Source organism: Myotis daubentonii, chromosome 4 (assembly GCF_963259705.1).
Source record: "Myotis daubentonii chromosome 4, mMyoDau2.1, whole genome shotgun sequence".
Lineage (NCBI taxonomy): Eukaryota > Metazoa > Chordata > Mammalia > Chiroptera > Vespertilionidae > Myotis > Myotis daubentonii.
Window position 1 is genome coordinate 12,266,103 of NC_081843.1, and position 15,954 is coordinate 12,282,056.

General features: G+C 45.7%; 1 protein-coding gene across 6 annotated transcripts in view; it reads right to left on the reverse strand.

Annotated features, from left to right (window-relative positions):
- Positions 1-3,470: 3,470 nt before the first annotated feature.
- The window catches only part of LUC7L (LUC7 like), a 30,097-nt gene continuing 17,613 nt past the window's right edge, over positions 3,471-15,954 (reverse strand). For 5 of the 6 annotated variants that reach the window (XM_059692497.1, XM_059692502.1, XM_059692498.1 and 2 more), the window contains 7 exons: positions 15,491-15,601; positions 14,460-14,603; positions 11,684-11,860; positions 8,402-8,490; positions 5,200-5,229; positions 4,517-4,684; positions 3,471-3,819 (listed from right to left, as the gene is read on the reverse strand). In XM_059692497.1, the coding sequence (XP_059548480.1) occupies positions 3,690-3,819; positions 4,517-4,684; positions 5,200-5,229; positions 8,402-8,490; positions 11,684-11,860; positions 14,460-14,603; positions 15,491-15,601 (849 nt within the window). In that variant the 3' untranslated portion in view covers positions 3,471-3,689. Of the gene's footprint in view, positions 3,820-4,479; positions 4,685-5,199; positions 5,230-8,401; positions 8,491-11,683; positions 11,861-14,459; positions 14,604-15,490; positions 15,602-15,954 lie in introns of all 6 variants that reach the window. The other variant, XM_059692499.1, reaches the window with a different exon arrangement.

A 15,954-nucleotide genomic window follows, 5' to 3' on the forward strand; every position in this document is an offset into this window, starting at 1 on the left:
TGTTCCTGGTGCCTTACTAGCCTCACCCAGTCCCGACTCTACTACAGAATGCACTTGAGGCAGAAAGAAAGTGGCCTAGGGAGAAGACTGAGATGTAAGAGGGAACGATTAACAAAGAAAGTGCTAACTACATTGTGCTCTCTTCAGTAGGGAGAGGCTGGGCCCAACTAGGGGGGAGGGAGCAGATTGGTCTTAAGTCCCAGACATGCTGGACCTTTGGGGGATGCGGGGGGAGTTTCCCAAAGGAGAGACTTGAGGGCTCAGGAGGCCCAGGAAAATATAATACTGTGTTGTATTATACAGTATTATTATATATATAGTATACAATACTGTATTGTACATTTGAAAGTTGCTGACAGAGTTTAAAAGTTCTGGGCACAAGAAAAAAATTTTGTGACTGTGTGGTGATGGATGTTAACTAGGCTTATTGTTGTGATCATTTAGCACCTTACAAGTGTCAAGTCATTATGCTGTACACCTGAAACTAATACATTTATTGATTAAATCTCAAAAATAAAAGGTGGCCCCGGTCATGGTGGGAGAAATCCCCTTACCACTGCTCCCCTCCTGGACTGTGAGGATGGCACAACCTCCTTGGGAGGGCAGCCCCGGTGCTCAGTGTGGAAGTCAGGCAGGCAGGGAGACATGGTCAAAGGGACAAAGGCAGGAGGGAAGCTGGCAGATGCAGGGAAGAAAAGGGAAGAGCAGCCTGTTTTAACAAATCCTCTAATAATTCAGACACTATCAAGTCTGAGAGCCATTCCATCTCCACAGATCCCAAACCCCACTGTGGCCACCATCCTCTTCCCAGGCGAGGCGCTTCCCCTGCATATCCCTTCCCCACTTGCCTGAACTATGGCAGGGCCCCACCTCTAGGAAGCTCCCCCAGCTCCCAGACCCAGGCAAGTGCACCAGCTACTGAGCAGCCTGCTACCCGGGAGAGGATACCCACATTTCCACATGATGCAGTGAGGGTCCAGGACCTGCTGGTGAAAGCCAGGGAGGGTGCACCCCAAGGTCAGGCTCTGCTCTGGAGCCTATGAGCTCCCATGCAGGCTTCAGGGCCAGCAGTTTCTCCAGCCCTTCCTTCCTCAGATTGCAGCCTGAGCCTGGCCAGAGATCCCCAGTGTGAGTAGGGAGGGCAGCCCCTGCTTACCCTAGCTGCAGGGTCCCTTCCCCAGGACACCCTGGGGCCTCTATGCAGGGTTAGGAGACCCCACAACCCACAGTAGGTGCTTATAACCATGTCTTCCTACCCTGACCAGAAACGAGGTGTACGCAGGGGAGTCCCTAAGAGTACAGAAACTAGGGTAAACCTAAGGGGCCTGGAACCTCCCACAACCCTGGAGGATCCGTACCTGTTGGCTTTGCCTACCACTTCTCCTCAGGGACTGCAATGGCCCTGACCGGCATCCCTGCTTCTTCTCTGCAAACAAGTAGTTCCCACATTTTTTATTTTTAGAGGGGACTCAAGGTAGAGTGGGTCCCTTCCAGGCCAAACCCCCTCATGGTACATGGGTGGCCTCCTCTTGGCACCCTCTGTGCCATTCCCCCGGAGCTTCCACCTGGAAACTCTTCTCTGCCGAGACCCCAGGTGAGGATTAGGGGTTGGAGCACCCTCATGCCTGTGCCATGTTGTGCACTGCCCCCATCAGTCTAACCTCCTCTGTGCCCACCCAGAGGGCAAGGCCACTGTTCACTGCTCTCCTGGCACCCAAGAGCTTGGCGAGTGCTTGGAACCCATGAGACTCAAGGGCTTGGGGTGCGCCAGGGGCAGGTGGGTGGTACCTTCTGCACTAGGGTTGTAAGAGCTGGGCAGTCTGGATCCCGTCCTCCTAGCACAAGGGCTCAGACCACCTGGTCCTGGATTAACTGGAGAGGCCAGGTGTGCAGGGAGGAGCTGTAGCCCTCCAGGCCTTTCTAGCGGCTGTCTTGACCTCAGCCCCACCTGCCTTCTGGCTGGAACCCCAGGCCTACTCCTAAATCCAGGGACATCTGCCTTTTCAAAACCACCCCCCCTCCATGCACAACACATGACTACACTTAATGCCATTCAGATGTAATTACAAATGCTTAAAACAGTAAAATTTACATCTATTTTACTGTAATAAAAAGAAACCCTGTCCTGGCCAGTGTTGCTCAGTAGCTAGTGTCAGCTAGCACACTGGAGGGTCAAGGGTTCGATTTCTGGTCAAGCGTTACAGGTCCAATCCCTGCCTCTAGTTGGGGTGCCTGTGAGAGGCAACCAATCAATGTGTCTCACATAGATGTTTCTCTCTCCCCAATCCTTTCCACTCTCTCTAGAAATCAATGGAAAAAAATATTCTCACTCCTTGAGGATTAAAAAAAAAAAAAAAAAAAAAAAAAAGAGCCCTAGCTGGTTTGGCTCAGTGGATAGAGTGACAGCCTGTAGACTGAAGGGTCTGGTTTTGATTCCAGTCAAGGGCACATGCCCGGGTTTCAGGCTTGATCCCCAGTATGGGGCCGTGCAGCTGGAGCTGATCAATGAATTTTTCTCATCACTGGTGTTTCTAACTCTCCCTCCTCTCCCTTCCTCTCTGAAATCAATAAAAACATATTTAAAAAAACACACAAAAAACCCACTCCAACAGAGGATGAAGGTGGTGAGTGGTACTCCTACAGCCCTGCCCAGTCCCCTGCCTGTGCACCCCCCCTACCGACCCAAGTTGCCCGAGCTGGGATGTCTTCTGCCAGCTTCAGTCCAGCCCCTGCCTGTCACAGGCCAGGCTATACAACTGAGACAGGAACCCATACTCCAGCTCTTATTCCCTCTGACTCGCCCCTCCCAGAACCACCCTTAACCCACTCAAGGCTTTCCACCACTTGTGTGCACTTCCCAACCCAAGAGGGCATGCAGAAGGCAGCTGATCAATGATTCTCTCTCATCACTGATCTTTCTCTCTTTCTCTCCCTCTCCCTTCTTCTCTGAAATCAATAAAAATATATTTTTTTTAAAAAAAGAAAAGAAATGTGGGCAGACGGAGTGCCTACCTCCTCTCTAGTGGAGCCTGTGGTCTGCACTGAGGAGTGGAGCCAGGCATATCTGGATCCAGTCATTAGGGCAAGGGGAGGTAGGGTGTCAGATGACCAAAGTCAGAGGGGAGTCCCAACAGTGTTATAATTTCTGAAGATGAGCAAAGCTCACTGAGACAGTCAGTGCCCACTGTCACCATATGTGAAGGCTGAGGTGAAGGGTCTAGAACAGCCGTGGGCAAACTACGGCCCGCCGGCCGGATGCGGTCCGTTTGAAATGAATAAAACTACAAAAAAAGAGAGACCGTACCCTTTTATGTAATGATGTTTACTTTGAATTTATATTAGTTCACATAAACACTCCATCCATGCTTTTGTTCCGGCCCTCCGGTCTAGTTTAAGAACCCATTGTGGCCCTCGAGTCAAAAAGTTTGCCCACCCCTGGTCTAGAACATACAGGGACAGCAGAGACCCCATTGCAGCATTCAGGAGGCAGTCAGTCAGATTTATTTATTCCTACTCAACATAACCGCAGAACACAGGAGTAATTCTGTACATCTCTAGAAACTCACAGCTAGCTCCAAAACAATAGAAATTTTAAACTACAAAAGATGAGTTGTATTCAGCAAATATAAAGGGTAACTTCAGGCTGTGTCCAACATTTATCAGACTATTTACAGCGCCCAGGCATAGGTTCAGATCTCTCCAGCCTCCTTCTCCTCCGATGTCTTCCCGTTGGAGCTTTCAAGCCTCCAGTCGGTGGCCCCACGCTCGCTCCGACCTCGCTCCCAGGACTCCTCCCTCGACGCCCGCTCTCTGGAGAACCTGGGAAATGGGAACCAGAGGCTCAGCAGAGGCTGTTGTCTCCCTTCTGACTGTCTCCTCAGATGCCCCTCAACACCAGGTCAAGGAAGGCCAAGACCCACCCCACCAAGGAAGGCTCCCTAGCACGCCAGAGAGCAGTCAGGCCTGCCATCTCATGCCCAGCCCACAGCCACTAAAAAAGTGACATTTGAAAAGATTTCTAGTAGCAGCTATAATATAAACAGAGCAAAGGAAAATGCAACAAAAGGTCCACACGCGGAATATGACCCATTATGTAAAAACACAACGGAAAAGAAAAGACTAAACCCAAGCATATACCAAAGTTGTAACAGTGGTTACCAGTGGTGTGTTTTCCCTTAGAAAAACCACAACAGAGATAAGCAGGGCACAAGCCTCAGTGATGGTGAGTTGATAGCCCCTGCGTGTGTCAGGCACCTGGTGGGGCCATGCTCATGTGTGACCATCCCCACAGCCTCTCAGTTGTCCCATCCCTGAATCCATCTGCTGCTCTCAGCTCAGGGCTCCCAGGACTTTGGGTCCCATTCACCACTCCTCAAGGCCCCAATACTCAGTCCCACAGATGCCCAGCCAGTCTCCTGAGCAACAGGCATGGCTGACGGACCCCAGCAGACCCTGGGAACACAAAGAGAAAGGGCTCACTCCTGGTTGCAGCTACTGAAGAAGTCAGAGTAGTTACTTGTATTTCGCACTCCGGTCCCTGGAAGTCCGGCGGTGGCCCCGGCTGTGACTCCGGGAACGACTGCGGTGACGCCGGTGTCTGTCTCGGGACCGGGACCTGGAAGGCTTTCGTCGTTCTCTGGAGGTAGATCTTGACCGCCTCCGACGCCGGTCCCGGGAACGTGACCTGCAGTAGACCAGAGGCTCTGAAGGTTGTGGTGGCCCCACCCCAACGACCCTCCTCTCTCAGCACATTCAGCTTGATGCTTTTCTGCTATCTCTCCTTTCCTCCTTACAGCTTGGGTTCAAAATAGTGCCATCAGTTAATCTCTGGTCAGAAAAGAATTATGACCAGACCCTTCCCACCTTCCTCTCTAAAATAAAGAAGAAAAATGCATGTGGAAAAGAACCTGTGACTGAGAACACTTAAATGGATCTGTTTGTTTTTAATCCTCACCTGAGGATATTTTTCCATTTATTTTTAGAGAAATGGAAGGGACGGGGAGAGACAGAGAAACATCAACGTGAGAGAGACATCATTTGGTTGCCCCCCACACAGACCCCTAGTAGAATCCAGGATCAAGCCTGCAACTGAGGTACATGCCCTTGACCAAAATAGAACCCAGGACCCTTCAGTCCACAGGCCAATGCTCTATCGACTGAGCCAAACCGGCTAGGGATTAACTGGATCTGGAAACCTACCTCCTGCGATCTCTGGTTCTTGATCCAGACCTAAAATGAAGGGAGAAAAATAATGAACATTTTCCCCAAAACAGCCCCATCCCTCACATCTCAGGGGAGGAGTCCCAATTCTACAAGGTGAAGGAGGGTCGACTTCCCACAGAAACCCGTTATCTTCTAGTGGTTCACTTGTCCTCAGACCTGTGGCACCAAGTGTCAATGCTTACAAAATAAAGTCCACCTCCAACCCCCAGCTCTTAGTTGCTTTTGGCAAAAGGACAGGACCAAGCACCTTGAGTTCAATAATTGACTCTGCGAAGTCTTTATAGTGGACACCAGCACAACAAAGCAGTCACCTAACAGAGACAGGGCTGAGTAGAAGCAAAAGTCACCATGACACCGAAGTTAAAGCAAAACCTCAAGTTCCAAACACAGGCTCACTGCCAGATGAGGTCCTTGGGTAATAAGTATACCATCAGCAATTCAAAAAATGCACATAGTAATGAGACCTCATTTTACAGTGTCCACATCAAAAGTTTACATGAGCCGAAACCGGTTTGGCTCAGTGGATAGAGCGTCGGCCTGTGGACTGAGAGGTCCCAGGTTCAATTCCGGTCGGGGGCATGTACCTGGATTGCGGGCACATCCCCAGTGGGGGGTGTGCAGGAGGCAGCTGATCGATGTTTCTCTCTCATTGATGTTTCTAGCTCTCTATTTCTCACCCTTTCTCTCTGTAAAAAATCAATAAAATATATTTTAAAAAAAAGTTTACATGATTGCCTCCAACATGGGCTGAGGAGGAAGTGACAAAACATGCTCTTATACTGTGTGGCTTGAGGTGATTTAATAAAGCCACTTGGAAAGCAATTTCTGTAACACCTACCAATATTTATTTATTAAATTCCTTTATGCCAGAAATTCTAAGGAATTTTTTAACACTCAAAACATATACGAAGATGATTTCTAGAATAACTGTTCAAAATAGTTTTATAAAAACATAAAAGTAGTCATCAAAAATTAAAATTGGCCCTAGCTGGTTTGGCTCAGTGTATAGAGCGTTGGCCTGTGGACTCAAGGGTCCTGGGTTCAATTCCGGTCAAGGGCACATGCCCATGTTGTGGACTCGATCCCCAGTGGGTCTCACTGTTGATGTTTCTATCTCTCTCTCCCTCTCCCTTCCTCTCTGAAATCAATTTTTTTTAAAATTTTTTTTAAAAAGACCAAAATGAGCCCCCCGCCCCCCAACCAGAAAAGGAAAGGGAACCCTCATACACTGTTGGTGGAAATGTAGATTAATGCAGCCATGATGGAAATTCCTTAAAGAATTAAAACTAGACCCACCAACGCCCCAGCAATTCCACTTCTAGGTAAAGTAGCCCCCCCTTTCCTTTCATTTTCTGCAGCTTCAGTTACCCACGGTCAACCTCAGTCTGAAAACATTAAAATTCCACAAAGAAAAAGTAAGTTTTAAATTGCACCCCCTTCTGAGTAGCATGATGAAATCTTGCAGCATCCCACTCCGTTCTACAAATCATCCCTTTGTCAAGCATATCCATGCTGTATGTATTACCTGCCTGACAAGTCACTTAGTAGCCATCTTGGTTATCAGAACAACTGGTGAAGTACCACACTGCTTGCATTCAAGTCACCTTTATTCTACTTAATATTGACCACAGAGAACAGGAGTAATGATGCTGGCAAAGAGAAGCCGTAGAGTACACACAGGAAAAAAAACAGCTTACTTAGGGTTCAGTACTATCTGCAGTTTCAAGCACCCAGGTTTAGGTATCTATCTCCTGCAGAAAAGGGGGGAACTACTGTATTTATTTGTAACCCCAACCAAGTGTCTACTGACAGATGAATAAAGAAAAGTGATACATACACAAGGGAGTATTATTCAGCCATATAAAAGAAGGAAATCCTCCCATTTGTGACAACATGGATGGACCTTGAGGGCATTATGCTAAGTGAAACAGGTCAAACAAAGACAAATACTGTATGATTTCACTTATATGTGGAGGCCTGGGATGGGGAAGTGAATGAAAAGGGTGAAGGTGGGGGGACAAAGAATACTGTTATGACACGTCACTGTAAGGACACACCTGCTGTGGGATGATCTCAGATATCAGCTGAGGGTCCCACAGGTGCCAGTGCACAGACACAACCCACACCACAGTGGTCACCTCTGTGTAAACAGGGACTTGCATGTTTTGCTTGTACATTTCTATACTGCTTACGTTTCTTTACAACCAGAATCTGTTAGGTAATTAATGGGAAAAATATAATAAATACTTATTTATCCTTCCATAGTTACACACAGAGGAAGTCCTTCAGGAAAACCCAGTTTCTGGGCCTTTCAAGGACAATGAGCTGTGCCCAATAGGAGAGCACAGTTACTCCTGGCTCAAGTCTCTTCCTGAACTCCGACCAGACTCAACATCTCTACGTAGATGTTCTTACACATCTCAAACTGAGTATGGCCACAGTCAATTTATACTCCCAACATCCTCCTCACGACAACACACAGCTCCTAGTCTTTCCTACCTCCGTAGATGGTCACTCAAGGCCAGAACCATGACACCAGCTCCATTCCCCCTTTGCTTTCCCCACAACTGATTACCAAGAAATCTTATCAGCTCTATACCCAGACCCTTCCCACCCTCACCTGATTTAAACTTCCACCTCCTCCTTCTGAGTTCTCCCAGCTGGCTCCTCACTATTCTCGCTGCTACTGCCCGTACCACCTGCATTTACTCACAAGGCAGCAGGTCCCAACCTCCTCCACTGGCCCCATTTCACTCAAGTCAATGCCAGAGGCTAAACAGCCCCAAGGACCTTCTTGCACAGCTAGGCGTAGCAGCGTGACACCTGTTCCTGCCTGTCCTATTTGCCGAGTGCTACATCCACAGGAGTCCGGGCGTAGCAGGTTCCTCTCCCTCTTCTATGCTTTACTCTCGGGGGTGGGGGATGGAGGGTGGTGTCTAGATCTTTCCAGGTAAGAATTAAGTCACCAGAGTTCTCGTGTAGCTGAAGATAGCCCAGTCCAGTGCTGCACTACTGTGCACACAGGTCTTTCTAGGCCAGCCAAGACCTTGCTCAACTGAACATGCTGTGAGTTTATTTTCTTTTAACTGCCTCTTAGGTACTTAGCAGACCTCAACTGTTATCAGCAACACTGCAATGAAAGTAGGGGTTTCCTTACTATGTGCTATCTCGGGCTCACCTCCTGCTCAGCCGCTCCTCCCGTTCCCTCTCTTCTCTCCTCCTCAAGCGATCCTGGTTTCTCTTCTCCTGTTTTTCAGCCACAGTTTTCTAAATAAATGAAAAATTGGAAAATGAGAGAAGAGAAAGTTACTAGAGTGTAAACATTGTTTAATAAAACACATTTATATGACCTCAGTATTGGTAATTTAAAAATCTAAGAGAAAGTCTTAAAAAACAGGAACATGGTCAATTTAAAAACTTCTTAAACAATGAAAAATGGAAAACTCATTTTAAAATGCTTCATCAACACACTAAAAAAAATTGTAAACATATTTTAATTGATTTCAGAGAGGAAGAGAGAGGGAGAGATAGAAACATCAATGATGAGAGACAATCATCGATCGGCCACCTCCGGCATGCCCCCTACTGGGAATTGAGCCCACAACCTAGGCATGTGCCCTGACCAGTAATCAAGCTAGGTTCTCCTGGTTCATAGGTCAACACTCAACCACTGAGCCACACTGGCTGAACTATCATTACATTTTATAAATTCAGTGACAAAGTGCATACCTTCTTTTTTTTAATCCTCACCTAAGGAGTGAGGATTATTTTTTCCATTGATTTTTAGAGTGGAAGGAAGGGGGGATGGTGTGAGGGAGGGAGAGAGAAACATGGATGTGCGATAGACACATTGACTGATTGCCTCTCACACTCGCACTGATCAACGGCAGGGATTGAACTTGCAAACCCACGTACGTGCCCTTGACCAGAAATCAAACTGGCGACCCTTCAACGCCCAAGCTGATGCTCTAACCACTGAGCTTGCCAGCCAGGGCGAGAAACTGCATAGTCTAAGAGATGTTGTACTTCTAAGTCACAGAAAATGTATCATATTGCTTTAAATCAATCCATAAAGTTAGTTTTCTGGTGAAAACTTTATGGTGAAAGAGAACACAGGTATCAGACCAAATACATCTTGTTGCTGGGAGCCAAGCTCCTGTTGAGGAGCAGCCAGTCTTCAGGTGCCTTTAGACCTGGCCTCACAGGGAAGCAAGCAGGGGAAGTGGACCATGAACCTCCAATCGTAACACATGGCTCATTAGGCTTGATTGTGAACCCAACAGAAAAGAAAATGCAACCGGCTGGAGGAGGCCTTGAGAAACTTGCAGTACTGGAACACAATCAGCACAGCTTAGTGCAAAGCAGTTCAATCTGTACATCCCCAACCCAACAGCTTTCAAACCTTTCAATGGCCTGATCTCTTTGCTCAGTAAAATGAAGTCCTGAAGGGAAGCCCGAGCCAATGAGACAGTCACCAGTCTTCTCATACCCATGAAGGCATGAAGGGAGATCTTAAATCTCAGTGTGGACTGGAACCAGGCCAGGTCCCCAGGAAGAGAAGGCACAGCAAGGTCTGAGAGAGAGGCTAGCTTTCCTCCCTGAAGCACTCTCCAGCTATGAGAACCTTCCTGTCTGGCACCTGCAGCTCTACAACTGGGCCTCCAACCCCTTGCACCTGGGGCAGGTACACACAATGGGCAGGTTAATATTAATAATAGAAGTCTCAGCACCTCTGCTTCCATGCTCACTTCCTAAAAAAATCTGACCATGAACAGATCTGTAGGCTGGCATCATTTCCTTTCCAAACTCTTCCCACTCCCTAGAAAACGATCTTTCCCCACCCGACATATAAGGCCTTAGTCTTCTATACCCCCGCATTTATTTCAGTGTGTGGCTCTGAGATGTGAACACCTCTGGGACCACTGTGAAGTCATCTCTGATTAGAGCATAGAACTCCCACCCGCTTTATCATTTAGAGCTACCCTTCCAAATACATTTTCTGTTGTTAGTTTAATAGCTATTTAACAAAATCTGTAATATACTTGTGTTGTTTTGGTCAACTATATACTACTCATCACTGTAAAGATAAAACATACTTTCTAGGTCAACTGAGTAATTAAGTTCTTAAGGTTTTAGGGGAAAATATTTTAATAAATTCACCTTTCTGATGTAGATATGCGTTACAGAAATGAAAAGCTTTCAGGACAAAATTATGGAGTGATATGGCATGGAACTACAATTTAAAGGAGAAATGGGCCCTTGCTGGTTTTGCTCGGTGGATAGAGTGTTGGCCCTCGAACTGAAGGGTCCCAGATTCGATTCCGGTCAAGAGCACATGCCTCGGTTGCGCCTGAATCTCTGGGGCAACCAATCAATGTGTCTCTCTCATGTCAATGTTTCTCTCTGCCTCTCCATCTCCCTTCAACTCTCTCTAAAAATCAATGGAAAAATATCCTCAGGTGAGGATTAACAACAACAAAAAAGAAAGAGAGAGTGAGAGAGCAATGGGAATGTGACATTTCCAAATGCTAAGGAGATTTTTTAAATGGGGACAAATGCAAAATTGTTATTTATGTTCTACTGGCTACATATATTTTTACAATTCTGATACCCATAAACTAATAAAGTAAAAATTCTGACTTAAAAACATGTGACAAAGCATATTAATTTTCAAAATCCTACTGGGAGCACAGGAATAAAATGTGTCAAGACCAGTGGCTGAGAACATCCTCACTGCCACTCCAGCTCCTTTGCCCAGTGCCGAGATCACACATCACCTTCCTGGGGACCCCTCCTTCGAGGCAGAGCTCTGCTACCCACTGCTCCTTCCTGAGAGGCACACAAGGGTCTCAGTCTTATCAGTGTCCTACAGTTAGATGCCACATGTTTGTCCTTCCACCAGATTTCAGGTGTCTAGAGGGAAGGCCTTCCTATTTCCCAGCATCCCATCTTTTAACACAGTACACAGCAGGGAAGACTCCTGTCAGTTTGGAGAACGATAATTCTAAATATCTGAAATATGTTTACCCTTTCTTCTTAGTGTTCTGTACTCAAGATGTCAAATGTTTTACAGTCTAACCCAGGAAAACAACTACCTTCTCAGCCTAAGTTGGCTCAAGGCAAGGGCCAGGATGTGTCGTCTCCCATCTAGCCTAACCGCTCTTCATGCATTGCCTCTGTCCAAAGAGAAAAACTAGAGGCTGCTGGTTTTCCCCCATCTCCTAACAGAAGTTATTTCGGAGATGTGCAAGAGGTGTCCACATCCTGTACCGGACTCTGCCATTATCCTTATAAAAAGGGAATGCAGACTAAATAAATGTCCAAGGCCCCTTAGGTCTCTTGTGTGAGTAAGTGATGAATTGAGCATTTATTTCACTATAAAACTCAAGGCACATTCTTAGGATAAAAACAAAATTTTTCTAGAAGGAAATAAATGCGAAAAGATCACAAGACTTCTTACCCTCAACTGATCAAGCTTCTCTCGGATCTGAATGAACCCCAAGTGCAATTTGCCCCCAAAATGGTCTGCAAGACGACGGTCATTGTCATGGAGACCAAGGTAGGCTGAGCAGACTTCACAGACACGCAACTTCTGCTGTTGAAAACTGGATGCAGGCATAGAATTTCTGTATTCTTCCTGGAAAAAGAGAATGGAGTGATGAAAATGCCACCAAATAGTCAACCCCTAAAATGGAAATATTTAAAGGGACGATAGAAGTGAGTTATAAATAAATAAATAAATAAATAAGAATTTGATCATTTCAAAGTTTCAGATATTTTTAACCAATTTAACTTCATCATTTATTTAAGAAATGAACCAACAGCCCTGGCCAGTTCAGTTGGTTAGAGGGTCGTCCCGATAGGCCAAGGTTGCAGGTTCGATCCCTGGTCAGGGCATATATAAAAATCAACCAGTGAATGCATAAATAAATGGAAAGGATCGATTTTCTCTCTCTCTCTCAAGATCAATTAAGAAATTTTTTTGAAAGAAAAAAAAAAAGAAATTTTTTTGAAAGAATCAAAAAACCATGATTTTAAAACAAGGAAAATTCAAAACATTCAGACCAGCAGGATGCTGCCTATCCGCGAGGAAATAGTGAAGGCAGGTCTTTAGGCACTGCGGGGAGTGAAGACCAGAGAAGCAAGACAGGAGAATCTTCAGCAGGGTCCTTCAAAAAATAAACCAAATGAACAAGCAAAAAAAACTCGAGCACCATCCACAGAATTTGTGTCCCAATGTCCAGGAAGCTATATCCCAATGCAGCGCCAAAAGATAAAATTTGGAAGGACAAATATATTAGACACTCTCTTCAAAGAAGAAAGTATGCACAACAAAACAACAAAACCAGTTCCCTCCTGCAGCCACTTCAGTCTGAGTCCAATCACAAGAAGTAACTCACTCAGGCTCAAAATATATGACACGAAAAAAAATGAAGCATGACATGGAAACTGCTGCTTGTGCCCAAGTTAGAATGCTCCTTCAAAATCCAGGTTTAAGATATGCATTACAATAGTCACTTATCCTTAAAGGGAGGCCTGACTGTAAGTAATCTATTAATCCACACATTCAAAACATTTCCCAGGAGACTGGCTGGGCATCTGTGGTGAACGCCACATCTACAATTACTTTAGCCCATGTGTAAATCTTTGAGCCATCACAGACTTTGGTGTCTGCTTGGTTCTTTGAAGCAGAAAAAGCTGGCCTTCAGTGTGTGGTAAGAGGCCACGGAGGGTCTCTCCTAACTCTCTGGTCTTCCTGGTACAGCTGAGCTGTCAACAGCAATTCCGGGAGCCTAACTCTGTACTACATATAAACACAAATTTCCCATTTAAGTATACAGAGATTTAGTTCCCATAAAGGACTTAAATGAACATACGACCCTTTGGTGCTTAGGCCATTGCTCTAACCACTGAGCACGGGGGCCAGGGTTCATTTATCTTTTAGTGTGATCAATCTAAGCAATTATATACAAAAACATCAGATATGTATTGAGAATTCTTTTGTCTCTCTTTTACGTCAAGAATGGATTATATTACCTACGAATATCACTGAAAGGCATGTTGGTGTGACAGGTGCATGAAGCATTATTGCAGCACCACCTTCCAACAAACACTGCTGACCTCAATTCCAGCCTGTGCTGCTGGGGCACCATGGAAAGGTGTCCTGACAGCGCCATCATGAGTAAACCCATTGCTGTCTCTTCAATTTGTCACTCCTTCAGCAAGCACTGCTCTAACACCCACGACCCTTGGCACCATCCTATTACGTATGCCATGCTGAGCCAGAGGTGGTGACAACCAAAACCAGACCTACACGGAGGCACCTATATGCCATCTCCTCATCTCTACCTGGCTCTCCTGCCCCACCACTTCGATAAACTTCTCAGTCTGTGGATCTCAGCCAAGTGGCCTTCAGGATTAACTTACCCTACCTGGAGACCCCATACAACCCAGTCACTCTCCAATTCAGACCCCATTTCTTCTTAATTAATCTTACCCAACTGTTCACATTCTCTTCTGTCTGTGCCCCCACCCATTCTCCAGTGCCCTCTCCATCAGGGGAGGCCCTCTTCCAGCTTGCTCACAACTAAAAAAGTGCCTGGCATTGAGCTGAAGCTTGGCGAGCACACCCTGTCTCACTCTGGCTCTACCATTCTCAAGCCACTTCTAACTGTACTGGTGAGGATTCAAGGACAAGGTATCCAACAGATAAAATAATCTAGTAAGAAAACAGTTATCAGTAAAAAAAAAACACTGAGCCCTTGATTTGTTCTGCGACCACACGGCCAGTGTCCTGGCCTGGCACCCAGGCCGATACCACTTGTATGCCACCCCAACCTGCACAGGCTCTCTCTACCGAGGATGCAGCACCAAATGTTTCATTCTTCACAGCAATCTGCAACACAACTGTGGTCCAGTCACACAAGCTATAAAACCACCACAGCCCACCAACTCCCCAGGGAGCCGGAGGAATAAGCAGTAAAACTGGTCTCTATGGAGCCTCACACATGGGAATTATGCTCAGATCGGGCAAGTGACTGGTCTTAGGTTACAAAGGGACCCCAGGGGGCACAGTAAAGACAAGGCCAAGCATGCACTGGGATCCTGTCAATGTCTCCCCTTATTTTAACTCCTCCTAAGATTCAAAAATAGAGGCATGGCTTAAATTTCAGTCCAGAGTCAACTCTCTGGAATTACTCGGTTTCCCCTTTCTCGAAGACATTTTTCTCACCAACCTCAGCTTCTTTTTTCTTTGCACGGACTTTCTCCACTTCCATAAGAATTTTCTGGGATTCATCCACATTTCCTTCTGCTCCCAGCTGCTCAGCTTTAGCAAGGAGTTTTCCTATTTCTTCATTCAACTCATGTACTTTTTCTGCCTAAGGGGGGAGAGAAACAATCAAGTAAACAGGCATCTAAAAAACAAAAGATTTTTAATACAAAGAAAATGAGTGTGTCGCCTGCTGAATTTCTGGTCTGTTCCACTGAAAATAAACAGAACAGTTAAAGATCCTTGGTGGCTCACATGAATTGTGACAATTACGACATCCTTATTGCCAACACTGAGACTCTGACCATAAACTAAACCTGTACACCATGTTTCAATAAAAGCAGCGGCATCTCTGTCACTTCCAATATGGCTGCAAGGATCAACACTGGTTATTTTCTAGGCTGTGTCTTTTTATGTCTCCTACACAGTTCGATATTTTGGGGTAAGAGTAATAAAATGTCTATGTTTAAATACACGAAACTTATACTGTGAGCAAAATGCCTAATTATTTGTATTTACTTTCAGAAATAAAACAACACTTTTGGACCAGTTAGCAACTGCATATATTCTAAGAAATGCTTTTACAAAACTGAAAGGGGAAAAAACAATGAGCAGTTTTAGTTCTACTGAACAGGGAGTACAGAAGAGTAATGCAGCTGACACCCAGGCCAATTATATACAGATCTACCTTCATTCCATGATATGGATGTACTAAAGTTCAAACATTTCCCCAATTCCCATTTCCGGTTTATGTAGGGTACTAAAAACACAAACTTTAAAAAGTTATGTATGGTGGGGGCAGGAACAGCAGCAGTAGCTCCTGGGAGCTGAGAGCTCACTGACAGCCACTCTTTTACTGGAAACACTCAAGGCAGAGTGTCCATCCCAAAGATGCACTATCAGTGCTGATGTTGAACTGTAAGTCCGTCGGCAGCCCAGTTCTTACCAGACCGTGATTTGTACCAATAACTCAAGGCGAAAACCTCTCAAACATACCTTTGCAGAAACTTCTGCACTGATCTCCTCCTGTGTCTCTGCCAGCCGCTTCTTGGCAAGTTCAGTTCTCCGATCACACTCAGCGATAAAGGACTCCAAGTGATCCATCGCCTAGCTCAGGAGAAGCAGAGAGCTGGGATCAATGACATGTATGATCTAAGAACCCATTTGTTCGACAGGAAAATACTCCTGGGTTGATTTCTTAAAGCCTGTAGGTTCAGTGGGAAGATCTGAAACTACACTCCAGCCAACACATCCATAGTCACATTAAATGAAGGGGCTTTGTTAAACCAAATGATCATTCAGGAGCATAGTCTTCTCATCTGATTTATTTATTTCCAAATTTTGTAATAGGTACCCCATCCCTCAACATTTCCAAGAAAATACTAAGGAAAATTACAACACTTGGCCATAATGAATAGTGTTCTCTGAGGGACAGAAAAGGCTGGATCGAAACTGGTGTT